The sequence below is a fragment of the Rutidosis leptorrhynchoides genome, unplaced genomic scaffold (assembly GCF_046630445.1).
Source record: "Rutidosis leptorrhynchoides isolate AG116_Rl617_1_P2 unplaced genomic scaffold, CSIRO_AGI_Rlap_v1 contig582, whole genome shotgun sequence".
In the NCBI taxonomy this organism is placed as follows: domain Eukaryota; kingdom Viridiplantae; phylum Streptophyta; class Magnoliopsida; order Asterales; family Asteraceae; genus Rutidosis; species Rutidosis leptorrhynchoides.
The window spans coordinates 29,159-54,696 of NW_027266803.1; the positions used below are offsets into that span (position 1 = coordinate 29,159).

The 25,538-nt window shown below is 35.6% G+C and overlaps 6 protein-coding genes across 6 annotated transcripts; 4 read left to right on the plus strand and 2 right to left on the minus strand.

The window, feature by feature from the left end:
- Positions 1–701: 701 nt before the first annotated feature.
- LOC139884646 (uncharacterized) lies at positions 702–3,389 on the plus strand. The gene is made up of 4 exons (XM_071868653.1): positions 702–1,905; positions 2,022–2,230; positions 2,322–2,545; positions 2,654–3,389. The coding sequence occupies exons 1-4, from the start codon at positions 702–704 to the stop codon at positions 3,387–3,389; spliced, it is 2,373 nt and encodes a 790-aa protein (XP_071724754.1).
- A 444-nt stretch (positions 3,390–3,833) lies between these two features.
- On the minus strand, positions 3,834–10,507 carry LOC139884647 (mitochondrial outer membrane import complex protein METAXIN-like). The gene is made up of 7 exons (XM_071868654.1): positions 10,412–10,507; positions 6,553–6,721; positions 5,999–6,333; positions 5,755–5,831; positions 5,579–5,639; positions 4,392–4,551; positions 3,834–4,018 (listed from the first exon to the last, which is right to left on the minus strand). Exons 1-7 carry the CDS (start codon positions 10,505–10,507, stop codon positions 3,834–3,836), a joined length of 1,083 nt encoding a protein of 360 aa, XP_071724755.1.
- Positions 10,508–10,527: 20 nt separating this feature from the next.
- Positions 10,528–14,853, plus strand: LOC139884648 (pumilio homolog 6, chloroplastic-like). Its single transcript, XM_071868655.1, has 8 exons — positions 10,528–11,139; positions 11,291–12,537; positions 12,619–12,760; positions 12,854–12,961; positions 13,209–13,421; positions 13,548–13,658; positions 14,333–14,527; positions 14,623–14,853. Exons 1-8 carry the CDS (start codon positions 10,528–10,530, stop codon positions 14,851–14,853), a joined length of 2,859 nt encoding a protein of 952 aa, XP_071724756.1.
- Positions 14,854–15,873: 1,020 nt separating this feature from the next.
- LOC139884650 (18S rRNA (guanine-N(7))-methyltransferase RID2-like) lies at positions 15,874–18,544 on the minus strand. The gene is made up of 9 exons (XM_071868657.1): positions 18,446–18,544; positions 18,093–18,168; positions 17,867–17,950; positions 17,719–17,774; positions 17,093–17,149; positions 16,844–16,893; positions 16,602–16,754; positions 16,175–16,310; positions 15,874–16,053 (listed from the first exon to the last, which is right to left on the minus strand). The coding sequence occupies exons 1-9, from the start codon at positions 18,542–18,544 to the stop codon at positions 15,874–15,876; spliced, it is 891 nt and encodes a 296-aa protein (XP_071724758.1).
- Positions 18,545–18,890: 346 nt separating this feature from the next.
- Positions 18,891–19,816, plus strand: LOC139884643 (large ribosomal subunit protein P3-like). Its single transcript, XM_071868651.1, has 2 exons — positions 18,891–19,091; positions 19,649–19,816. Exons 1-2 carry the CDS (start codon positions 18,891–18,893, stop codon positions 19,814–19,816), a joined length of 369 nt encoding a protein of 122 aa, XP_071724752.1.
- Positions 19,817–20,811: 995 nt separating this feature from the next.
- LOC139884649 (2-methoxy-6-polyprenyl-1,4-benzoquinol methylase, mitochondrial-like) lies at positions 20,812–23,666 on the plus strand. Its single transcript, XM_071868656.1, has 8 exons — positions 20,812–20,944; positions 21,279–21,405; positions 21,503–21,564; positions 21,798–21,956; positions 22,065–22,209; positions 22,382–22,453; positions 22,701–22,809; positions 23,565–23,666. Exons 1-8 carry the CDS (start codon positions 20,812–20,814, stop codon positions 23,664–23,666), a joined length of 909 nt encoding a protein of 302 aa, XP_071724757.1.
- The last annotated feature ends 1,872 nt before the right edge of the window (positions 23,667–25,538 follow it).

The following is a 25,538-nucleotide window of genomic DNA, read 5'->3' on the forward strand; positions in this document are numbered from 1 at the left end:
CTAGATTCTCTCTTCAACTGTGTTTGCTCTGTTCGTGTTCAATCAGCTCCATTCTACTTCAATTTCCAGCTCATTTCAGTTTCAGGTACGAATTTTTAGCTCCATAATCTAAGTTTGTTTGATCTAATGCTCTGTAATTTCACTTTTTATCTTCAATTTACTGGTTTGAAAAAGTTGATAATAATTTACTGGTTCGACTCAGTTATTCTTTCTCACATTCATCCAAAGCACCTTCGCCGGCTAACTGAAAAAAAAAAAAAAGTTTTCAACAATTCGTACGAGTAATTTTTTTGGAAAGAAGAGTTTATAAAATTATGTTTTTAATTTTAATTATTATTCTCTTTTACAGATTTTAGCATGTGAAATACTTCTTCTTTGTGCGCTCTTTTTCTCTGCTTTAAAAGCAGAGCTTTGAATATAGTACTCCATATAGTATTTTCTTTTCTTTAATTTATTCATTCTCTATTTTTTTATTTTTTTATTTTTAATTTTTATTATCATTCTTGGCTGTCCCTTGAAATTCAAGAAAAGCATCATTAATTTTGTTTTCTTGTAATAATTAGTTTGTTCTGTTTCAGCTGCTGGAAATATACATATGAATATAGGGAGCAACAATAGACTGGAGATAACTTGGGACTTGTTCGATTCGAGCCGTGAAAATTCTCAGGATTGAGCTAAATTCGGAAGGAAAAAAAATTAGTATGGGATGTTCTACATCAAAACTAGATGATGAAGAGGCAGTCCAGCTATGCAAAGATCGAAAACGTTTCATTAAACAAGCAGTAGAGCAAAGAACAAAGTTTGCTTCTGGTCATTTAGCATATATCCAATCCTTAAAAAGAGTTTCAGCAGCTCTCCGTGATTATGTCGAAGGAGACGAGCCTAGAGAATTCTTCTTAGATTCCTTTATAACCCCTGTCAAGAATAAGAACAATGCTGCAGCAGCAGGAGGTTTCATCTCAAACTCGTTAAAGACGCCGCCACAAATCCAATCCAATCCGAAGACGAGGACGACCACCACATTGAAAGTGAATTACTTAAGGTCTGGTGGCGGCAACCCTGCGATCGTCGTCGAAGAAAGGCCTCAATCTCCGGAAACAGTTCACGTCCAGAGTTATAACTATCCGATGATGCAAAATTACGGAAATGATCCGAGGATGCAATCCTCACCATCTATGAATTATTATAATGCATCTTCATTCTTCTCATATGGATATTCTCCAAACAATAGGCCTAGTGATAGTAGTAATGGTAATGGTAACATATATCCTCCTTCGCCGCAGAATTCGCAATGGGACTTTTTCTGGAATCCGTTTTCGTCTTTGGATTACTACGGTCATCCGAGTAGGAGTAGTCTAGATCAGATGGTTGTGGATAATGATGATGATGATAGAGGATTAAGGCAGGTTCGTGAAGAAGAAGGCATTCCTGAATTAGAAGAAGATGAAATAACTGAGAATGAAGAAATGAATGCAACTCAAGATAGGGTTAAAGTAGATTCTTCAACTAGCCATGTCGAGAAAGAAGAAGTTACTGTTGAGGATGTCGGCGACGAAGAAGATGAAGATGACGACGACACGAGCAGTGGAACTGAATGTGGATGTGATTGTGAGCATGGGGTACAGCCCCGGGACAGAAAGATTAGCTTAGAGTTGTCACGATCGCAAACTTCAGGACGATTCGAAGTTGGTAATCGGCAAACTCATGTAGTTGGTAATCATCAAGAGTCAGTTGAAGAAACACAGGGATATACTGTTTATGTAAACAGGAGGCCAACTAGCATGGCGGAAGTTATAAAGGACCTTGATGAACAATTCACGGTCGTCTGTAAAGCAGCTAATGAAGTTGCTGCATTGTTAGAAGCTAGTAGAGCTCAATACTCAGTATCCTCAAACGAGCTTTCAGGTACGAACATTATTTTTTTCTAATATAACCCTGATATGAAAGTATGGAATAAAGAAGATTTGAGGATTCCAGTTTTAATTTACAGATTTTAATGAAACCACTTACTATTTTTGCAGCCATGAAAATGCTGAATCCTGTAACTTTGTTTCGGTCTGCCTCCTCGCGTTCGACATCGTCAAGATTTTTAGTGAGTGCTTCAAAGGAGGAAGGTGGTTATGAAAGCAGCAGTGACATTTCAGAGGAATCTTGCATGTTTTCCGGAAGCCACCAATCCACATTGGACAGATTATACGCCTGGGAGAAAAAACTTTACGAGCAAGTGAAGGTAAAATACATATATGATATATACGCCCTCTTAATATGAATTCAATTCAACATATTCCACTCATTGCTGATTTGTTTATCCTTTTTTATAGGCTGGGGAGAAACTTAGAATTGCATATGAGAAGAAATGTAATCACTTGAGGAACCAAGATGTGAAAGGAGAAGATCCTTTAACGGTGGATAAAACAAGAGCAGCCATTAGAGATTTGCACACACAGATAAAGGTTTCGATTCACTCAGTTGAAGCAATTTCAAAGAGGATTGAAACTTTAAGGGATGAAGAATTGCAGCCTCAACTATATGAATTGCTAGAAGGGTAATGTCCAATCTGCATCCCACTTTTAATCTTGTTCTCTCTGCTACTAAATGCTATACGACTGAAAACTATGTTCTAAAATTTAATTGTCATTTATGAACTATACAGGTTGGCAAGGATGTGGAAAATAATGGCAGAGTGTCACCAGACACAAAAGAGAACGTTAGATGAAGCCAAGCTTTTATTGGCCGAGACGCCATCGAAACTGGAAGGAAGAAGGAGACATTCAATTTCTATTATTGACCCACAAAAGCTAGAACGCTCTGCTGGCAATCTCGAGACAGAGTTAAGAAACTGGCGAACATGTTTTCACTCATGGATCGCTTCTCAGCGATCCTACATGTGCGCGCTAACAAGCTGGTTGCTCCGATGTGTAAGGTCAGATCCCGACACATCAAAGCATCCATTGTCCCCTCGCCGATCCAGTTGTGCCCTTCCGATATTCGGACTTTGCATCCAATGGTCGAAGTTTCTCGACTCGGTGCATGAGACTCCAGTGCTGGACGGACTTGACTTCTTTGCCGCTGGGATGGGTTCAATCTACATGCAGCATCAAAGAGAAGAGTCAACGAGGAAGCCAATCGGATCGAAGAGATGGAAAGGAGTAAGGTTACCGGATGATGATGAATCCGGTGGAAATATGGATTTAGTGGAAGTTAGCCAGGTAGAAGAAGTCATGACACCGGAAAAGCTGGCGGAAGTAGCTGTAAAGGTGTTATGTGCCGGAATGTCAGTTGCGACAAGCTCACTGAGTGAGTTTGCTATCCGTTCTGCAGATGGTTATGCAGACCTCGTAAAGAAATGGGAGAATGCTCAAATCTCAAGTACCGATAAAAAGGCCTAGTTCTTTTTTCCTTTTTCTTTCTTAGTATTGATTAGTTAGTTAGTTAGTTAGCTAATGAGGACGGATATTGTAATTACAGATGCAATTCAGAATGACAAGTAGCATAGAAGTTAACCAAATTCCATACTCTACAGGATATCTACTCTTTTTGTTTCCCGAGGGAAAATACGAAATTGTGAACCTCCAACTTCTTGAAAGATACTCGACTCATAGCGGTGACGTATAAAGCAAGTTACCTTAGCTGTCTTTCTCCCTTGCACGACATATATATCCCTTGTGATATAAACAAACATACTTCCACTCATATGGTTCTTTATTATCCCGAAAATTCTTAAGCAAAACTGCAAATGTACAAGAAAAACTCAATATCCTCATCACAACAGTGCTTTGCATTAGTCAGTGGCCATGAAAAACAAAAGAGTTGCTAGAGTACACAAGTCGTCCTCATTCATAATCCAAATCATCATCATCCTCATCATCTTCCATATCCCCAGAAGCATATCCACCAATGTAAGATAGAAAAAGTACAACGGCCACCAGCTGTGCACCCAAAAAATATTTGGCTCTCCTTTTGAATTTTTTTTCCTCCTCTGTTTTCTCTCTCTTGGGTTTATTGTTAGGCTTCGAACCTGATATAGAAACCACCACCATTGCATTGATTCAAAATTCTTTTACAAACAGATGTCAACGTTAACTTGATATTTACAACCCGATGGTAAAAGCAATTAAATTTGGTGCTTATTTAAAGTGAACACTGAACCCAGACTGTTTATTGTACAGAGCAAAACAGAAGTTAGCAAATTCTGATCTCTAGACATTAACCAATGATTTCAAAACAAGCAAAGGAAAGCTCGTATTATCCGCAAGCAACCATTGTTTCCGTAAATAACAGCTTCTGAGGAAAGTTCCAAAATTTGGGAAACACAAAATTCCTTCCAGTATCGTTGTGGGCACGTTATTGAACAAAAAGTAGGGAAATTTCTGGAAACAAGCATCACTTACGCCAATTTGATGGGCCTCCTCTTGTAGCTGACGAAGAGTCTGCGTTGAACTGTCGGACAGAGGATGAAGAACCAGATTCTAGCAACTCAGTCTTATGATTTTCAGCATAGTTTACGAGATTGTCATGCTCTAAAAGTATGCCCCGCAGCACTGATGTCTCCTATTAAAGATTAATGATACATCCAATAAAAAAAAATAAAAAAAATCAGTATTAGAATCCGACTATCAGTACATGCACATCTATGATTCAATAGTTAGTGCTGCTGCTATGTTGATACCTAGCACATATACATGAAAAAGCCATGACAGCTGAACTTATTTTCTCTTCTTTCACTGACATACAAAAAAAAACCACTGAAATGTTTCACGATTAAAGGGAATTTGCTTTATGGTATATACTGAAATTTCAACAAAGCACACTGAGAAGGGGCAGAGTGATGCTTAATGCTGTGATGCGAAGAAAACTTAGCATTATGCTTGCCACTTAGGTTCAGTAAAATGGACGTATGTGTTCCAATCTACCTAGAGGTGCAGCTTATGTTCACAAATGACCACATTTCTCTTCACCGTGCCTCAACAAAAAATCTGTATACCCTACTTCTTCACAAGCCAGTCTCTTAGGATCTCCGTGGTCAATATTTTGCTTTATTATTCTTCTCGCAACCTAATTCAGTTCCTAGTCATTCCAATCTTTTGAAGAAGTAGGACGTAACATAAAATTTAATCTGAGAAAACCAACCTAATTTTGTTCATTTTCCATGCTCAAAAGCCTATTTGAACCAGGTTAAACAAAGGTTTGGACCCTTCCTACTCTATCACAGAACAAAGGAGATACGTGACATTGCTTATGCTGTTATTAGGGTCTTCTGGTAAGGAGATTCTCTATTGTCACGATAACAGTGCATCAACAAAAGTAATTTGTTGGGGTAGATTCAATTTTATGGTGAATTCTTCAGAAGATAGTCATTCCCACAAAGACGAAACTGTACGAGAAAACATGAACCAGGCAAGAATTACACGGTGGATAACTACTAAATGACATCATTCCAACTAGGACCAATCAAATCCTAACCAATTATCTCGGAATATTAAACATCTTATGAAAAATGGTCATGCCCATATGTTTTAAAAGTACTCAAAATCAATATGGTGATAAAGAAAATCATAAAGACAGTAAGTGAACTGACTGGTAATGCCTGGAGAGTGAAAAGCACATGTGCAAGAACATTTGCATCCAAACTAGATGGCCTGCAATGAAGAAGAATTCTTGTTGTTTGCACATTGACTAGGTAATTTGAGTCATGACTCAACATAAAAAAAAATTAAAAAAAGAAGAAAATTTTAACTGAAATGTAAGGATCACCTGTCTTCGAAGAGGAACTTCTGTCCACCTATCATAGCTGACAAAGCTCCATAAGCAAGCTTGGCCCTCTTGTAAATCTATTGGTAAAAAATATAATTTATAAGATAACATTCAGAATTACCCCCATGCATTGCTAGAGAACAGTGGAATTAAATATTTTGACAAAAGTGATAGCTACAATACAGTAGGCGAAAACAGCACACTACAACTTGGCCAAACATCAAATCAAGAGTAAACGTATTACCTCTCCTTCAATTTGCTCAGCATTGTTTTTAGCAATTCCTAGATGCAGCTTTTCAGTATATTTTTTCTTTAAGAATAAAATCTTTCCTATCGGCCAAGAAACATCGGAGTAATATATCTTCCAAGCAGAGGTTCCATCAGTTCCAATCCACAGTTCGTACGTGAGCGCATCTGTTAGCCATGTACTGACCATTGCTTTTGTTGATGTCCATTCAGGCATTGAAATGAAGTCTGAGTCCAGGTCAACAATGCCATCTTTCTTTAAAGACTCAATAACTCCTCCCTTCTCATTATTATAGGCCACATAAGTACCCGATTCAACATAAGGAATTTGATCTGACACGAAAGCCAAATAGATCATTTTAGACTTCAAAATGCGTCTATGTAATTTAAATTTTCAGTGATAGATGGGAAAGCTATACTATACAACATGAATCAACAATCTCAAATCAACTAACTTCAGCAAGCAAAATCAATCTAACTGCAATGGTCTGTGAACACCATAGTAGAATAAAACATCCAAAAACACCAGACTCAAGAACTAGGAAGAAGTACCAGAATCGGGGAAGATGGAATTGAAATCCAATTGAAAAGGAATTCGAGCGAATTTGAGGTAGATGTAGGCTGGTAAACAATTGGGGCAAGCGGTTGGGAGTCCGAAACTAGGGTTTCTTGCGACAAGTGTCAGCTGTTCGTGTTCCGCCATTCTTAATTCTTTCGTGAACTACTGAATTAAAGTGAAGACGAAGAAGAAGGCGGACTTTGTAAACATTTTTGGGTAAAGCGAAAGGAATAAGTATACTGGCGGTCCTTAAGATATTTCAAACATTACATTTAGATCCTTAAACTAAAGTTTCTTTGTTTAGACCCATCGGTTCAGTGTCAGCAAGATCACGTCAGCTTCGAATCGATTTTTAACTGGTTTCGGATCGACTTTTGACTCGATGAAAGCTGAACAGTGAACAGTGGTTCCATTGTCAAATCAAATTTCCAGACATATTTATTAAATTTTCACCCTATTATTATAAATAAAAATATAATTTGAATATAAATATAATTTTTAACGTAATTCAGTTCAAACAAAACTTGGAAAAAGGTAATTCAAACAGTTTATTTGTTATAACTCATATATAACTAAATTCTTTTTGATAATATATATAACTAATTAAAGTGTATAAACAGTATAATTTTATTAAAATTTTATATGAATTTATAAATTTATTAATATAAATAATTATTTATTTATACGACTAATTTATATATTTATTATTTGAAGTATGAAATTCTTTTTTGAAGTAAGAATACATTTATTCTTATCAAATAGAGGAAGATTCTGATTTATAATAACACATAGGTAACATAAGTTAGTAGAAATATTTTTATTTCAATTTATGTCCGTATACATTATTTTCCTAATATTTATAATGTTGTCACAGATGTAGCTTGAATAATCAAGAGTTTTGAAATAATGTTAACATCAACGTTAATTGTGCATGACTATATATATATACACACATACGTGTGTGTGTGAGTTTATGGACGTACATTCATCAGTCATCTATAAATACATTAATCCAAGAGCGATTTGTATGAAAATGAATTTTGCTAACAATTTCATATCTCGCGATTATTTTCTCTCACTTTCATTTCTCATATATTAAAAAGTTAACAATAGTTTATCTATGATCCAAAAATGCTGATGTGTCATCAATTATGTTAACTCATTCTCGTGACATCCATATTATATACATAAATATATCGACTCAAATTAACAACTTGACACGTCATCATTTTAAATACAAAATTATTAAAAATTTCTTTTTTTCAAAAAATCAAATTGTTATCAACTTTTTTTTTTTCGATTCGATCATATCTCTCATCGACTTAACCACCATCTCTGACTAACCATCCCTCTCTCAAAAATTCAAACCCTCCTCTTATTAAGAACTTAGATTTGGACTATATTATTCTTCAGAGACTTGATCCTGCACTTCACATGTAAGGGAAGGAAGTGTATTTTATTGAACCAAACTTTTGGTGACTTCATTCTACATATTAATATGGTTCGCATGAAACTGAATTTGATCAAAATAATTAGAGTTTAAATCAAGTTTATCTCTAACAAGATTAAATCCGAAGTCTTAATCACAAAAAATAATCCAACTTACACTTCCTCTTACGGAAAATTTCGAATCTCTCATACGAACTACTCCCTATTAGAGATTATAAACTTCAAAGATTAGTGTAACATTATAAAAGAAAATACATTTATCACTTTTTTTTAAAGAATTTGTTATTTTCTTGGAAAATTAAGAACAATTTAATCATTATTTACAGACAATGAAAAGATAAAACCAAAAATATTGCATTCAACGAGAAATATGTAGGTGTGGTTTGGAGAAATTCTTGGATGGACTTAACGTAATACTTCATTCTTAAATATTCAAATAAAATGACGACGTGTAATATTATTCAATACGTGGCACGTGACTTGAAAAGTAATGAATTTTCATGGATTAGTACTACTTCCGTTTTAAAATAAATGTAAATTTTTACATACAAATTTGTATTGAAAAATTTGCATCTATTTTAAAACGGAGGTAATAATTAATTAAAATTAAAACTAACTGCCGACTGCCAAGAAGACTACCATGAACTGACGGAAATCGACACTCGATCACGAATATTGCACTAAAATCACCACAGCTCCACCGCATAAGTCGCTTAGCATAAAATAATTCATCGATTCCGTTTAATGAAATAATTCATCGGTTCCGTTTAATGAATCGACCGCCGGAAACTGACAAAATTAACCAACACCTGATCTCCATGAGCACACCAGAATCACCACAATTCCAACGCCAATCAACTTAATTAATCTAATTAATGATCGTTTTTGTTAACTTAGTTAACCTAATTCAATTCAACAGATCTGAAAAATGAAGTTCTTTCTATTCTTTATATATGAAACAATTCTTAATTAACCTAATTAATGATAATTTGTGTAGATTAAAAAAAATGATCGTCTATGTTGAATTATGAATAATTCTACAGTGTAGTGATATTTTTAAATGATAAATGAGACATGAATGAATTTAAAAGAATATAGAACGGTTGTTAGAAGTTAAAGAAGAAGACAAAAATAATTAGAAGAGTGTAATTTTTATTTTCTTTTAGTTCAGTTAATTTTCATATCAGTTTTTAACATGACATATATGTACATAAATTTATATACATATCGTTGTTTCATTCTAACATTTAAAAATGAAATGTTAAACTAAATCCATCCAAAAATTTCTCATCTATTTGGTGTATGAGAGTGTACATAAAATAGAGAAAAAGTCCACGTCATTGCTATTTTGATACGTATCCATTTGTCTTTTTCCTGTTTTGTCCTTGTACTCCACAGTAATCTAACACACTCGTCTAAAGACAAAACCATAATTGTAAACTCTAAACTTTGTCAGTGCTAACACTGGATTTATTTAGCTCTCTCTCTTTTTCTTTTATAAAAAGAAATAAATATCTTATTATAAATAAATAAAACACTTACGCCAATTATGTCATTTTAAACAACCATCTTTCTCTCTCTCTTTCTCCTCCCTACTCTAACCTTGAATGAGAAACACTGCAAAAGAATCTAGGGTTTTCGGTACAGTGAATCTTTCTCTTTCTTTCTTTCTTTCTCACTGGTTGAGGTAAGACCTTCTTCCTCACTTAGCTATGTTTGGTTAACCTTTTAGTCTTTCAAGTTTGTATTTTCTTTCTTCTTATGAGCTGATTGTAAAAAAAGCAGTGTTTTGTCTTCACCTTGTAAGTATGGATTGTCTTTCTTTTATGAAATTTCATTTTCATGATTGCTTTTTGCTTGGTGGGGTTTGTTGGATTGTATTTATGCTGGGATGATGGTTGGTTTTAGCTCTGATATGGGTTTAAGCATGATTTTGTATGTGGGGTTTAATTTGTGGGTTTTCCATTTTCGTTGGCTGCTGAGAAAACAATGAAAAACAGTAAAGGTTCGAACATTTATTTGTTAATGATTGGTTGTTCTCAGTCAACCAGCTGCAATTCCAAGTCTTTACTCTCCCTTGTCATAATGATCACTTACTGATTAATTCAAACTTTTTGATCGTAGCTTCAAGGTTATCTAGTGTTCTATGATTTTACCTCTTAAGCTAAAAATTAGTTCTAGGTCAACCATGAAGGTTGGATTATTTTCCCAATTTATAATGCTCATATCTCCAGCAGCATGCAAATGCCTTTACCGTAATTGTAATCAGTAAATCCAAAAAGTCCGGAGTCTTATTTTTTTGTTGCTATGAATGTAAGATGACATATCATAGGTCTATGATGTTCTGTGTAGGAATTATTCATTGATTCTGTTTTATCATATCTAGTTATTCTTGGGCAGAACGTTGCCGTTGCGCCCATTGGACGATTGAAGATGGATGGTGTCGTTTAAAGGGAACATGTGAGATTCATGGTGGCTTATAACTGCAAGAAACACCATATTTATCTTGTACAATAATAATGGCAACTGAAAGTCCAATTAGAATGCCAGGAGCAAGTGGAAAATGGCCACCATCTACCAATGTGGCGTCAGAGGAATTGGGATTGCTTCGGAAAGGTCCTAGGTTTCATAGTAGTGGAAGGGATGTTGTCCCTAACCGAAGTGGAAGTGCACCCCCGAGCGTCGAGGGATCATTTATGGCATTTGGTAACCTTATCTCTCGCACAACTTTTAGCCCAAATGTAAACCTGCCAAATTTTACTGGTTCTTTCGAGAATTATTATACGGCCGAGGAGCAAGCATGTGCCGATCCGTCATATTTAGCATATTACCGCTCGAATGTGAATTTGAACCCTAGACTTCCTCCTCCAGTAAACTCAACAGAAAAGCGCCATCTGGCACATAGCAGGGGAAGTCGTGACAATGAGTGGGGCTTGAGTTCTATGGATGATAATGGCAATGGTTCCATGCGTACTCAAGCTGCTCTTTCTACACATAAAGAAGAGCCCGAGGATGATCAATCACCGAAACAGCCCTTTAGTGATGTGGGAGATAGGGAAAATGATTTTTGGCCTGGTCATAGTGAAGCTTCTTTGCCAGGGCAGGACGAGAATTTGGTTGATCTAGTTCAGGTATATATATAATGTTTGCCGTAGGTTTTAAATTGGTCTGTCTCTCTTCACTCAATTAATTTTCACTTGTTTGAATGCTTTCTTCGTTTGGTATCACTTCCTCACCCACTTTGTGAAAACTATCATCTCATGTACAATTTACTATTTGCAGGAAGACTTCCCGCAGACTTCAGCACATTTATATAATCAATCCCATTTTTCTTCAAACTGTGAAGTATCTGAGGAAGCAGGTGCTCGTGATACCGGTTCCGGTTCCTTGCATGATTATGCAGGAACTAAATCAAATTCTTCTCCTCTACAGAAAGGAAAGAAGGATGGAAGCCTAGGCAGTGGTGTTAATAGTCCTGGTGTTAATATTATTGAATTGAAGTTGAAAGGTCTTAAAGTGTCTGAAGAACTCAACAATAATTTGCTTCAGCATCATGTACACCAACAACGAGGAAATTCTTACCAAATTCAAACTGCCATACCTCAAACGAGTCTTCAGGGAGCAAATGTTCCATATGCTGGCCCAGATCAAATTTTCCCTGGGTCTTCTAAGTTCTCGGGAGAAGCACAGCCAGTACTCCAAACGCCTGGTTTCAGCGCTCCAGTTTATGCTAATCCAGCTCCCTACATGACTTCTGCTAATCCGTTTTATCCGCCCAACCCACAGGCAGCTGGCTTCTATCCTCAGTACGTCAGTGGACCATATCCTCTGAATTCAAATGTCGTTCCGCCTTTTATTGCTGGCTATCCTCCTCAAAATCCTTTTCCACTGGTCTTTGAAGGAAATCCTAGCACAAACACAACTGTCCGGGTTCCGGGGGTTCCAGCTGGTGGAAATCTGGGACTTGGAGCTGATATGCAGCATTATAATAAGGTTTACGGACAGTTTGGCTATGTACAACAACCTTCTTTTACTGATCCTATTTATATGCAGTACTATCAACAGCCTTTCGCGGAGGCATATAACATTTCAGCTCAGTTTGATCCTTCAGCTCCAAGAAGTACTGTTTTCGGGAGCCAGTACGGTACCCTTGACCCTCGGAAAGCATCTGTCAATGCTGTTCCCATGGATGATCAGAAATTCCAGCAGCAGAGTACTGGTAGAGGCATAATGACAAGTCATTACTTTGGATATCAAGAAAACCTGGGCATGTTGACACAATATTCGTCTTCACCGCTCCCGAGTCCAATATTACCAGCATCACCAGCTGGCGGGATGGGAGGGAGAAATGAGGTCAGGTTTCCGGTAGGTTCTGGTAGGTACACAGGTGTTTACTCCGGTTGGCAAGGTCAAAGAGCGGCTGAGAGTATAAATGACCCCAAAATATTTAACTTTCTTGAAGAATTGAAATCTGGCAAAAGCCGAAGATTTGAACTCTCTGACATAGCTGGACATATAGTTGAATTTAGGTATAGTTTTAACTGTGTTTATCTTCTATTCATGCTGTTTTTGGCTGTTTAAGAACGTAGTAATAAAGATTTTGATCTCAGCGCTGATCAACATGGGAGTCGATTTATTCAACAGAAGTTGGAACATTGTAGTCTGGAAGAGAAGGCACGTGTATTTAAGGAAGTTCTTCCCTATGCTTCAAAATTGATGACTGATGTGTTCGGTAACTATGTCATTCAGAAGGTATGTTGAAAAGTTACCTATCATATTTCATAGCATACTTCTTATAATACTTATTGATGTTGTTCTGTTATCCACTCTTTTGCATGTTTGTAGTTCTTCGAGTATGGAAGCCCTGAGCAGAGGAAGGATCTAGCTAATCAACTTGTAGGTCAGATTTTGCCTTTAAGTCTGCAAATGTATGGCTGTCGAGTGATCCAAAAGGTAATGTTCTCTCTTGTGGCTCCATTTTGTATAAAGATGCATTTTTATTAACCAAGTCTCTTATAAAATGTACAAATGAAATGTGTAAAATGTGAATAAGTGGCGTCACATTAACCAGATAAAGCTAGTTCTTTATTATTGGTGATGGCATTCCTAATAAAAAGTACAAATTCTTCGTTGATGATTGTCTTTCAGTTATAATGAGACCATTATCTGTGAAGTTTGACTTTTGTTCACTCTATTTTAGGCTCTTGAGGTCATTGAGGTTGAACAGAAAGTCCAGCTTGTCCGTGAACTGGATGGACATGTCATGAGATGTGTAAGAGATCAGAATGGAAACCATGTAATTCAGAAATGCATTGAGAGTGTTCCAGCTGAGAAAATTGGCTTCATAATTGCTGCCTTCCGTGGACAAGTTGCCATACTTTCTGTGCATCCCTATGGTTGCAGGGTTGTGCAGGTGATATTGAATTTCGTGCAAAGTTGAATGCTTTTTCACTAGTTCGCTTTGTTTTTTTTCCATTCACCTTTCTCTTTAGTCCTACAATATATACAATTATGGTGTATGTTTTTTCGTTTGTTATAGAGGGTTCTGGAGCATTGCACGGATGAGCTGCAATGTCAGTTTATCGTAGATGAGATTCTGGAGTCTGTTTGCTCTTTAGCTCAAGACCAATATGGCAACTATGTAACCCAGGTTTGTGTTTTCTTTTCTTGTGTGCATGAATTATCCGTTACGATTGTTTTTTTATTTTTTATTACTATGTGGTTCCATCTGTTTTGAGGTAATTTCATTTTCTGGTTGATAATGCTATTATGTATTTCTCTGTCATTCACTTTGTCAAGTCTGGGGTTTGCAAAAGAATCAATTAAATGTTTATTTTGCTAAAAATAATTAGAATAAAGAAATAAATACTTAGTGCACAGTTGGCACACACAGACCAGCACATTTATGAAGTTATAAATAACAGTAACAGTGTAGAAAAATGATTCACGCTGCTCAAAAGTTTCTAGTCTGATGATGTGAATGGGACGAAAAATATTCTCAATTAAGAAAGATGGATACAGATTGCCCTTGAAACCAAAGAAGAAAGTCCATTAGAAAATGCATTGAAGTGGACTTGATAAGCTTACCTAGGATATTTTGCTTAAAACACAGGAATCCACTTACTTCATACCTGGCAAATCATAGAACTTAATGCTTTTCTGTTTTGGCAAAGCATAGAATTTAGGATATCGTGCACGTTATTGTCTATCTTAAAAGTGAATCAATCATAATATTCCTTTATGAGAGCATTTCTTGCTTTGCGAGTTTCTGGGGCGTTTTTCTTTTACTTGATGTTCAAGCAATGTGTTTTTTTTCCTTTGCAGCATGTATTGGAGAGGGGAAGGCCTAATGAGAGAAACCAAATTATTAACAAGTTGTCAGGCCATATAGTGCAACTGAGCCAGCACAAGTTCGCATCAAATGTCATAGAGAAATGCTTGGCATATGGTGGTTCTGCCGAAAGAGACATAATTATTCGGGAGGTTATTGGACAGAATGACGGTGAAGATAATTTGCTGGTGAGTGAAAATTCCATGCTTTTGAAATGTTAGGATTTAAAAAGGTCAAAAAACTGGATAAACTCACAAGTCTGTTTTTACCCTTTTATGTGCAGACAATGATGAAGGACCAGTTTGCAAATTACGTGATCCAGAAGATTCTGGAAACATGCACCGAATTTCAGCGGGAGATGTTGCTCAGTCGTATTAGAGTGCACTTCAATGCTTTGAAGAAATATACTTACGGAAAGCATATCGTTGCTCGATTTGAACAGCAGTTCGGTGATGGTACGCAAACTTATTCACGACTTGATTTACTTGCTCAAAGAAAATGTGCCTTATTATAAAATATTTACTGTTTCTTCCACAACTCAGAGAATACTGAGACACCAGGATCATGATGAAAATGCAAGAGAAAGAATAATGGAGTTGGACCTACGTATAACAGATGCTTCAATTTGTTGTTCGACAAACGATGAGACGTGGCAAGAAAAGAAATTGGTGGAGTCTTTGACAGAACAAGTCTCATCCTGTAATTTGTGTTGGTGATATTTGACACTAGGAAGACCTAAATGTAAAGTCGGTAAATAATAAAACTGTTTTTTTTTTTCTTCTTGTAGTGTAATTACAATCTGTGAATCGGTCCTTATCATTATCAAATTACATCAAGTGGGGGATGACACTGGTTCTTTTATGTGAATTGTTCCTTATGTTAATTTTATCACTTCACATGGTTTTCCTTGACAGCGATAAATATTTGCAAAGCATGATATGAATGCAAGCATTTCTTTAAAAAAACTACCCTATAACACATTGGCTACTAAACTTGCTAGCTGTATATACAGAGACTGAGAGACACATATATATGTATCAATGCCCTCCAAAGCTAGAAGTCTTAGCGGCAAGCGCCTTGGGATTTATCTTTTTTATATATTTGTATGTATTGATTCTATTGAAGATAACATGTCCAATATACTTGATATTAAGACATCTTTCCTTCCTTTTTTTTTAGACGGTATTTTCTTCCATTTTTAAGTAGTAGTTTAATGGATTCTAGTTCACAACTCAAATACTGTGCACAACAACATTTGCACTTAGGCGAGCTATTAAAGCTAAGGGAGCATTAATGAAGAAACCGAAAAAAGATTGTTTCATTCTCGAAGACGATGCTGACATCTTAAAAAAATAAAATTTCTGTTTTTAAAATGACTTGACAAACAAGGTAGTGATCTTTTTATTTTATTTTTTTGCCGCACACGCTTCAAACAAGGAATATTCTCGGTGCTTACTATCAACTCCAGACTTGATAACTCTTTATCTATCACAATCCTATATATTTTAATGGGAGCAAGTACCAAAAAACTCCATTAAAAACGTGCTTTCCGTTTTCGTGCTGTGAATTTTGAGTCATGAGGCACATCATTCCCTTTTCTTCTCATTTGGTCCTTCTTCTTCAAGACCCAATCCCTCTTGAAATCCTTACCTTTCCCCTTTTTGGCTATTCTCTGCTTTTTTCTAGGTCTGTGCCTGTCTGAGACGCTAACTTGCTGCATGACAAATATATATATATATATATATATAAGAAACCAAATTGTAAACATCAAATAGAAAAGGAGAAGAAAAAGGAAAATCAGATTAGAGGGCTCGATGAATGTAATAATAACTCACTATTGCGTTTTCTTCGTCTCCACTGCTATCATCATCGTCTGAGCTTTCTCCATCTTCTCCTCTTCCCTCAGGGACAGCGGTGTTTACTGATGGTGGACCACAAGTGAGGACCAGAAATTCCTTTCTCTTCTTGGCACTGTCAAGCAATGATTAACCATAGAAGTCTAAGGAGAATGCTATTTCAAATATTGAATATCATCTATAAACTAACAAAAACCCTTGCAAACATATTTCTGCAAACAAGTTTCCAGAACTTTCAGCAAAGTAATGCCAGGTTCTATCATGAGGAAAGTTTAGATTTCGCTTGATTTTTCTGAACTACTAAAACTACCTTGTTTCATAAAACCTATCATTTTCAAATAAACTGGTATTTTTTTTTCACATTAAGATTTAATACAAATGCCCTTTTGTGCAATTACCAACATACCTGTGTGGGAAGTCTATGACAAGACCACCAGCAAACCCAGCACGCATAGCAGACTTCAAAATCAACTCACGCTGGGCTATATTCTCAGGATACAATTGAAACACTGCTCTTGCTCCCCTAGATAAGCTTCTATATAATGAGCTGAAGAAAGCCCTAAAAACAAAATTGAATCAATCATGTCAGAACTGTGAATGCTATAAAAAGACACTGAAATATATGAATATGAAAAAACTGCAACATACTTCAATCGTAAAAGAGGCTTGTGAGAGGACTTGTCAGCATTGCATAGCCACTGCTTGGCCAAACAAAAATAAGAAAGTATAAGCATAATGTGAAGATAAAGTATCATGGAATTTCAATTGAATTCTAAGAACACTTGTACTATGAAATCACTCAACGGAATACCGTACTCCATATTCTAGCTGGTTAAAATTAAAATGTCTCAAAACTGTACACGAACAGAAGTATGGAGATAGATATGAGAAACACACCTGGACAGCAGAGATACTGATGGCCCCATCAATTGTACCAGGACGAAGCCCTAAGCCCTGCAACAAAGAGCAATATCATTCCACTTTACATATATGCGCCTTGTAAGTTAGTAACAAATAGAAGTATAAAGGGAAATTGAAGTCCCGTCCCTCTCTCCTCTTCTTCCCACCTTTCTTTGATACTCATACACAACCCAGCCAGTAACCAAATAAGGTTTCTATCATACAATGCCCTTACAATTCATCGAGGTTGATGGATTAAATACTGATCGGACTTGTCACAATATTTTGAGCATCAATGAGAAGCTGTTGCTTATTAACTATACAAAACATGTTCGGCCACATTTATTATAGATTTGAAATCTGACAACAGTAACAAAGCATGAAGGTAATAATGTCATCTGGGGTTCACCGCATTTTCTTCAAAAGTCAGTGAAGTGAGAGCAAACAAAAAGCAGAAAAAAGAGTCGATTCTGATTCTAAATCACAACACCCCCCATTACAAGATTAATGAAACCCTTAAGCACGATTATGCAAACAAGTAATGACAAGCATAACAAATATATCAATCAATTTCAAGTCAAACAAACATCACATCTGCATGAAATGGATAAGGAGGTCTAAACCTGCCCCATGTCTCCAAGTAAAAGATCACCATCAGCCTCCCGCTCCAATGCAATGCCTAGGTATAAACATTCATATCAAATGTTTAACCCATAGGAACTGAAAAGAATCTTGGAAAACAAATATATATAAACATTAGTGAAAAATTACCTAACATCGAGTGTGAAATATCCAAACCAATCCATTGATGCCCATTCTCTGATATCGTCTCCCCACTAAGGCCCGAACCACAACCTTCAAAATACAAAACAGAAGGCAAACTTTACAATAAGTTCCATACTTGGAGTTTGTTTAGAACAAAAATATGCGTGCACATAGATTTAAATACAGTGTAATTGATTATTCCGATAAGCACGAAGTAAGTAAAATGCTTTACCAAGGTCAAGAAGTAATCTTGGGACTCCATCTTCAGGTAAAGCCAGAAGCTCTAAGGCTCTTTCAGATAGTTGTGCCTATTAACACCCACCAAAGACAAAACCGAAACCATTAAGATTATTAAAACAAAAATAAAACCTCCTGAATTCTCAACAGACAACACAGACCATTACTTCTCCAAAATTCAAACACTAAACTCCGACTACACAATGACTTTACCAACAAAATATTTAAGCCAGAGAAACATAATCCCATTAGTTGATTGATTACAAGTGGGAGATAAATAAATAATGTTTTATCACATAAAATTGAAACAACCATTTAACAATCAATTAAGCCCAAAAAAAAGGGCACCTGAATGTCAATGATACGAGAAGATGAAGTGTATTTTCGAGCTTCGACATCGTCATAGAATATTTCAGGTGGAGCTTGGTACTCAGGCCGCGACGACATTGCTGATAAAGTTTAATGAGGAAGCTGATGAAAGCTCTCAGCAAAGAAAAATTCAGTCTCGTAAATTGACACACCCAGAATCAGAGGCCAAATGGTGGTTGAAATTGAAACCCCTTAAACCCTAGACAACAAAGTGGGTCAGATCGACTCGGCTTCATGAACCGATTTTATATTGAACCGAACAATGGAAAGATGGCGAGGTTAAAATAGTCATTTCGTAATGACAGGCTTAGTAGGGTTTTTCTCGTAGTTCCCTTCCCGATATAAAAAATCAAAGCAAAGAACCTCTGCTGCAGTCTTTGCAATTCGAATTATTTTCTTCCAGTAATCAAAAAGCAGATCAGCGATGGGAGTTTACACTTTCGTTTGCAAGAAGAGCGGCGGCGAGTGGACCGCTAAACAGACTGCCGATGGAGAATTGGAGTCCTCCGGTGCATCTCCCTACGAACTCCAAAGGAATGTTGTCAAGACCGTCCTCTCCTCCGACTCTTCCGGTGGCGTCTCCTCCTCTTTCTCCCTCGTCACCCCCAACTCCGCCGTCTTCCAGGTACATCCCTCTCGATTTCATTAGATTAATTCAAAACCTCTGAATAGTTAGGCTATAAATTTGGAAATCGTGATTTATTGTTAATTAGGAGTGTTCCAATGTTTGTATTGTCGAGACATTGCTGGACGAGGCTGGTGCTCTCTGTTTGAAATATGGAAATGAAAGGCAGTATTTGTGATCCAGACCATGAATTACGAAATCGATATGCTTCATTTCTTCTTTTATCATATAGAGTACCATCCAAATTACAGAGCTTGTTTTGAAACGATGCTTCTAACACTTTGATTCGATAGTTTATATTCGAACACAGTTGTTGAGTTATTGATATATCAATGGCCATAGTTAATCTGCTCATGAAACTTATTATGTTTTAATTTTTCCCAATGTGGAATGTAATCGTCTTTTGCTTGAAGTTTGAATATAGAAGATGCATTTGGACGCTGTATTTTTTATCTGGAAACATTTATTATGATAAATGGATATGAATGTGACTGCTAGTTGTTTATTGTATTTTGCCTTTATATGATCTGATCCTGAGCTGGAATTATACAATACAGGTGATTATCGGTGCTGTTGGTGGTGGATCTTTCATTGGAGGTGGTGGTGGAGCTGCTGCCGCTGGTGGAGGCGGTGGAGCAGCTGCAGCTGATGCACCGGCTGCTGAAGAGAAGAAGGAAGAGAAGGAAGAGAGCGATGACGACATGGGATTCTCACTCTTTGATTAGAGAATAGCTCACTATTTAGTTAAATCTGTTTGTCTTTTGTATTAAATTGTTTCAACTCTTTTGTGTTCTCGTTGAGTTGCATCAGACTCGGAATGTTGGTTAATCTTTGATGAAAGTTGTTTCTGGATCAGATTTTTAGTAATACTATTCTACAAGTTTTGTTCAGCTCGTTGTTTTTTCATGTTTTGATGTTTCTGTGCTTCATTTCACTATTTATCTCTTAAAACAAAGTTTTAGAATCATTTAGTTCTCATTAGCTCTGTATTACTGGATGGATTGAATCGGAAAACCATACTTATCTTGGTTCAAGTTAAACCCATGTGTTTCCTTTGGATCGGTCACCTTTTGCAGATACTCCATATAATTTCGAAAGCTTCAAGTAGTGTATGAACTATGAAGTATATGCATATTATGTCGTTCATGACTTATTTACTTTGTTTAGAATTTTTGTCCTGTTTCATCACCAATCATTCAGACAACAGCCAGGACGTGGGGCTTCTTAAACGCCTTCTATGGGTGGTCATGATTCTACTCTTGAGTGAGTGGTTATGTGTTCGGCTCTTGAAAGAGTGAACTATCATATTCGTACCAAGTATATGAAAAAAATCATCCAAACAACAAACTATAAATATTGTAGTTTCGAATTCGAACACACGTCTGAAAAATCCTTTCCGTCTGCTCGTTGGTCACTAACGTTAGTGTTCTCGGAGCAAATCCACCCATTGCCGTTAAAATGAAATGAATCAGTCATAAGCGACCAAATCCCCCATGTTAGCAAACCGGTTCACCAACAAATCAATTTGAGATCAACAACCCGGATCTCTAAACCCAACAAGATTTTGTTTGTTTCAGCCCATTCTAGAATTGGGTCCAAAACGGCCTTCTCATTCCTTCTTCTTTACTTCATTTTTCCTAAAAGTGTTGTTTGGTTCTCTGAGGACAATTTTGCTCACAGAATTTGTAAAGATTTTCAAACTGAATGAGCTATATTTGAAATGGCATTGAGATTGGCTAATCGGAAATTAGGGAGTAAGCTTAAGCTTTTGCCTCTGCTTTCGTCGTTACCATCTTCTTCTTCATCCTCTTCGACTTCGTTCTCTGGGTTGCATTCACATGCCACCAGCTTTGGTACGTCCAATCTATGAATTGAAATTAGCTCGGGTTTAATTAATAAGTTCTCTTTATTTATTATTTGCAATTGGGTGGAGGTAGATGTAAATAGAATTTGAGATTGAGATCATATATAAGCGAAACCTTATTTTACTACCGGTTTTAGATAATGGTTTCGAATTGAAGAGTTATGATCATTTGCGCTGTGGGGGAACTGATCAACAGTTCTTATTACCCGTGTTTTAAGCTCTTTATCTGGCTGCACCGAGCAAGAACATGAGAGCTATTTACATCTAAGTGCTGCTTTGGGCAAGTTGGATTAAGATATTATGTACAATCATTATACTTACAGGATTTAAGGAAGTGCGTGAAGAGGAAAAAAGTCGCTTGGTTGGTAATGTTTTCTCCAATGTTGCGTCAAGTTATGATGTTATGAATGACTTGATGAGTGGTGGATTACATAGACTGTGGAAGGACAGGTAAAAAATCGTGGAACTTTGTCTATTTGTGACAGTTATTGGATTCACATATTGAACTCCCTTCATATTGACATTTCTACATATTGCTGCTTTTCAGATTGGTTTCAAAGTTGTATCCTTTTCCTGGAATGAAACATCTCGATGTGGCTGGTGGAACAGGTAAGCTTTGCTATTTCTTTTTTCCTCACGAGAGTGTAGGCTATTAGTTTTTTGGCATGCTAGATTTAGGCTCAAAAGATAAACTGGAAAGCTGGGTATGGGGATAACTGCAGTCTTATAAACCAGTTTATGTTCTAAAGAACTCAAAAGTTGGATACCATTGTAACTTTAAGAGCGTCTGTCATTTTTAATACTCCATAGAGGGATATTGACTAAAAGATAACATTTTGCAGGGGATGTTGCTTTCAGGATCCTAGACAGTATAAACAACATCAAACGTAGAGCACTTCAAGATCCACTTGATGATCAACTGCATGATGAAACACAGATATATGTCTGTGACATCAACCCAAACATGTTAAACGTTGGAAAGAAGCGAGCTACTGAGAGAGGTAAGAGATTTTTTATTTTGTGAAGGTTTCCCTAAAGGACCTGATCACGTGAGTAAATGGTTAATTCTTTGTAAAAGGGCAGTGCTTTAATTATAAACTCTTTTACAGGTCTTGGACGAGACAAATCTCTTATCTGGGTTGAGGGAGATGCTGAAGCCTTAAGTTTCGAAGACAATTCTATGGATGGCTACACAATTGCATTCGGGATTAGGAATGTTACGCACATAGAGAAAGTTCTTTCTGAAGCTTATCGGTAAGTTTACAGTTTCTTTGCCTGTTGCCAAATTGATATTTGCTTGCTTGTATTATGTGTTAAGAGAAGGAAGGCACTATTCTGGTAAATATTGCTATCTCCCTTGATATGGATGAGCTTTAGGCAAAAAATTGTAATTCTGACCAAACAGTTTTTGCGGATTGGTTTTTAGGGTGCTGAAACCAGGAGGACGATTCCTTTGCCTTGAGCTGAGCCATGTAGAGATTCCCATCTTTAAACAGTTGTGAGTATCTGTCTCATTGTTCAGCAGTTATAATTTTCTCCTTATTGCCTTTATTATCATCATTGCTTACCTATATCATCTTCTACCAAAGTGAGTTGTCTTGTTCCGTTTCTGGGATGCTTACTGAAATAGTTATTAAAAGTATGCCACCTAACAATGATGGACAGGCCCTGAAAAATTTATTCGACCTTTTGCTGATCTATGCTGTTTTGTTTGAGTAACCATATCCTAATGATTTTTTTCGTAGGTATGATTATTACTCATTCTCTGTTATACCAGCCGTTGGAGAGTTAGTTGCTGGTGATCGGGGCTCTTATCAATACCTAGTTGAGAGCATCCGACGGTTTCCTCCTCAGGTTAAATTTTGTTTCTTCAACCCTCATTTAGTGTGAAGCTTTAGGATTGTATGGAAGTTTGGGGTAGGGAAATAGATTGCTTCTTTTGGAATATTATTTCTATGATTATGAATTGAAAACAATGCAAAACAAAGACGATTTAGATTTATACTATGGGTAAAAGAAGACACGCACGTTGTTATCTTTAAATCTTGTTCTTCTGACTGCACACACATGATTTGATGCCTTCTATTTTGGAATTTGCATTCTGACATCAGTACCTAGATGACCTAGCAAGGATGTTAGTTACTATTGACTTCATTACAAAATGTTATGATTTCTTAATAGCGAGTAACCATGTTTATTGTAAAAGATGGTTTGTGCTTTTCGAACTTACTTTGAGCAGAACTCACGCTCAAAACATTTAAGCACTTACTATGTTTGTTGTAAAAGAGTGATTGGAAACTCAATTAGAACATGAAATACATCATCCAATTAAAATATTTTGGAATAAATATAAATTAGAAAGTTAGGCTATGTTATTTTGAACATTTAACTTGATTGACTACGTCATCCTAGGATTCTTCAAGTGACCCCATTCAACTATGACCTTCTTACTCTTGATGACACAATGCAGATTGTTCGACATAACTTGTTTAGAAGCCTAAGTTGTAAGAACACCGAAAACATGTACCAGATACTATCAGAATTTCTATGAAATGAGGTTTGTCTCCTTTTATTTCTAAAACTCACTTTCGTGTTTTTGGTGAATGTAGGAGAAGTTCGCTTCGATGATTGCAGATGCGGGGTTTCAGAAGGTTGAGTTTGAAAATCTTGTTGGCGGAGTCGTAGCTATTCACTCTGGGGTGAAATTTTGAGTTCGTACATATGAACTTGAGTTTTCATCTCAACAGTCTCTGTCAGAGTCGTGGTAATAGACAATTCTTTATAGCGTAGTTGTATAATTAATGTATTTCTTGAAATCTTAGTAGTAGTAGATTTTGTTTTTGTTCACCAAAGTCTGCATCTCCTCTTGAAATGAATAAAGGAGACGAGATATTTTTATGAATGACGGCGTGCTTATGATTTAAGACCAAGTTGTACAAAACAAACAACGAGTGCTCTTGCAACCATGGTCGGGTTTCAATATTTGCCCTTGAATGCAAGGCAAAACTCTGAGAGCATCCGAAGTTAATAATCATATACTATTTCCATCTCAAAATAGATGCAAATTTACGTATCTATTTGGGACAGAGATAGTTTCAGACGATGAAGCTAAATTTTATTTTATTTTGTATAATAACTATTGTGAATGGGAATTCTGTATTGTTAATTCACTAGAACAAGTTTTTAAACTTCTTCTCAATCATTTCTCACTATGAAACAAGTAACTGCTGGTAATCTTATGTTGAAAAATAATTAATTACTCTGTTCGTTAGTTTATGAAATATTTTCATTATAAAAATTTATTCTTATTATATTTAATAATTATATATGTCATTAAAATTTAAAACATCAAATATTGTAAAAGGGAGGTAGTACTATATTTTTTTAAGAGGAATAATTAATTACTGAATGCCTTGTAAATTTTAAATTTTAATCTTATATAGACAATAGAGAGATTTTTTCAATTTGTTCCAATTGCAATTTAATTATAAATTTTATTGTCAAATCAACATTCAATACATGACTATTAACGAATAGTAATTTGACACATATATTTAAGAACTTTGAGTTTAATTAGAAATCAACTTATAATTTTAATTCAATCGATTAATCTTTTTTCCTATTATAAATAAGAAATTAAAATACAGTAAAAACATAAAGATTCCTAATAAAATTCTACCAATTACTTTTTACTAATATAATAATTTTATTCCTAATTAATTTCCTATATATTATTTAAAAAAAAACATTCCTAATAAAATTCATATATTCTTTTTTCTATTCCTAATTAAAACAAACATTCTATTTTTTTCCTTTTCAAACGGGCATATTATTAAAAGAATTATTCCTAATTAAATTATGATATTTATTATTATTTTTCTTAGTTTTTCCTTAAACTATTATTTTTCATAAAAATTCATTACATTTTTTTTCATTTTTAATTAAAACGGGCATATATTATTTTTAAACAATAAAAACAACTAAATTGATTAGATGTAATTATAAATTTTATTATAAAATCTTGATGCATATATAACTTTTTTCTTTTGTTATGTTTATTAATTTTGATTTTTTTAAAATTTTTTAATAGGATTGTATATTTTGAAATCAAATTAAAATAATTATAACTGATATAAAATTAAAATAATTGTTTTTTATAAATTTAATAATATTTAATATAAATATTATTATATAATTTTTTATATATACATATTTAAATTATTAATTTTTAAAAGTACATATTTTCCTTTCAACGGACGAATTTACTGACTAGTTAAAAAAAAAAAAAAGAAGTTGACTCCATCTCAATGCTCACATTCAGTGCAGTGGATTGCAATTTGCGATTAGAAGCAGCTTTCGAGTCGGAGGGTTGGTAATTAAGAATGGTTTGGTCGAATTAAGCCGAAATCGACTTTCGGTTCGTTGTGGTTCTGAACTATATTAACCGAACCAATCATTCTCACCAAAAAGCCCGTTGTTTTTGAGGTACTAGTATGTTTTTAGAGTGTCGTCGTCTCAAGTCTCAACTGCGTTAAAGCCGAAAAGAAGTGTGACACTGTCTTGCACCGTTTTGCAGAATCGCC

What these genes read in the sequence shown, in the direction of transcription:
- LOC139884646 (XM_071868653.1), top strand. Translation starts at nt 702, where the DNA reads ATGGGATGTTCTACATCAAAACTAGATGATGAAGAGGCAGTCCAGCTA. An exon ending in AACTTTACGAGCAAGTGAAG is followed by an intron (nt 2,231 to 2,321) that starts GTAAAATACATA and finishes CCTTTTTTATAG; the next exon opens with GCTGGGGAGAAACTTAGAAT. An exon ending in CTATATGAATTGCTAGAAGG is followed by an intron (nt 2,546 to 2,653) that starts GTAATGTCCAAT and finishes TGAACTATACAG; the next exon opens with GTTGGCAAGGATGTGGAAAA.
- LOC139884647 (XM_071868654.1), bottom strand. Translation starts at nt 10,507, where the DNA reads ATGGTGTTTCTTGCAGTTATAAGCCACCATGAATCTCACATGTTCCCT. An exon ending in TTCCATCTTCCCCGATTCTG is followed by an intron (nt 6,334 to 6,552) that starts GTACTTCTTCCT and finishes CTTTCGTGTCAG; the next exon opens with ATCAAATTCCTTATGTTGAA. An exon ending in AGGAGGCCCATCAAATTGGC is followed by an intron (nt 4,019 to 4,391) that starts GTAAGTGATGCT and finishes TTTCTATATCAG; the next exon opens with GTTCGAAGCCTAACAATAAA.
- LOC139884648 (XM_071868655.1), top strand. Translation starts at nt 10,528, where the DNA reads ATGGCAACTGAAAGTCCAATTAGAATGCCAGGAGCAAGTGGAAAATGG. An exon ending in ATGGTTGCAGGGTTGTGCAG is followed by an intron (nt 13,422 to 13,547) that starts GTGATATTGAAT and finishes CGTTTGTTATAG; the next exon opens with AGGGTTCTGGAGCATTGCAC. An exon ending in ATGGCAACTATGTAACCCAG is followed by an intron (nt 13,659 to 14,332) that starts GTTTGTGTTTTC and finishes TTTCCTTTGCAG; the next exon opens with CATGTATTGGAGAGGGGAAG.
- LOC139884650 (XM_071868657.1), bottom strand. Translation starts at nt 18,544, where the DNA reads ATGTCGTCGCGGCCTGAGTACCAAGCTCCACCTGAAATATTCTATGAC. An exon ending in CTCGTATCATTGACATTCAG is followed by an intron (nt 18,169 to 18,445) that starts GTGCCCTTTTTT and finishes GGGTGTTAATAG; the next exon opens with GCACAACTATCTGAAAGAGC. An exon ending in GAGACGAAGAAAACGCAATA is followed by an intron (nt 16,054 to 16,174) that starts GTGAGTTATTAT and finishes TTTGTCATGCAG; the next exon opens with CAAGTTAGCGTCTCAGACAG.
- LOC139884643 (XM_071868651.1), top strand. Translation starts at nt 18,891, where the DNA reads ATGGGAGTTTACACTTTCGTTTGCAAGAAGAGCGGCGGCGAGTGGACC. An exon ending in CCAACTCCGCCGTCTTCCAG is followed by an intron (nt 19,092 to 19,648) that starts GTACATCCCTCT and finishes TATACAATACAG; the next exon opens with GTGATTATCGGTGCTGTTGG.
- LOC139884649 (XM_071868656.1), top strand. Translation starts at nt 20,812, where the DNA reads ATGGCATTGAGATTGGCTAATCGGAAATTAGGGAGTAAGCTTAAGCTT. An exon ending in TTCACATGCCACCAGCTTTG is followed by an intron (nt 20,945 to 21,278) that starts GTACGTCCAATC and finishes TTATACTTACAG; the next exon opens with GATTTAAGGAAGTGCGTGAA. An exon ending in ATTCCCATCTTTAAACAGTT is followed by an intron (nt 22,454 to 22,700) that starts GTGAGTATCTGT and finishes TTTTTTTCGTAG; the next exon opens with GTATGATTATTACTCATTCT.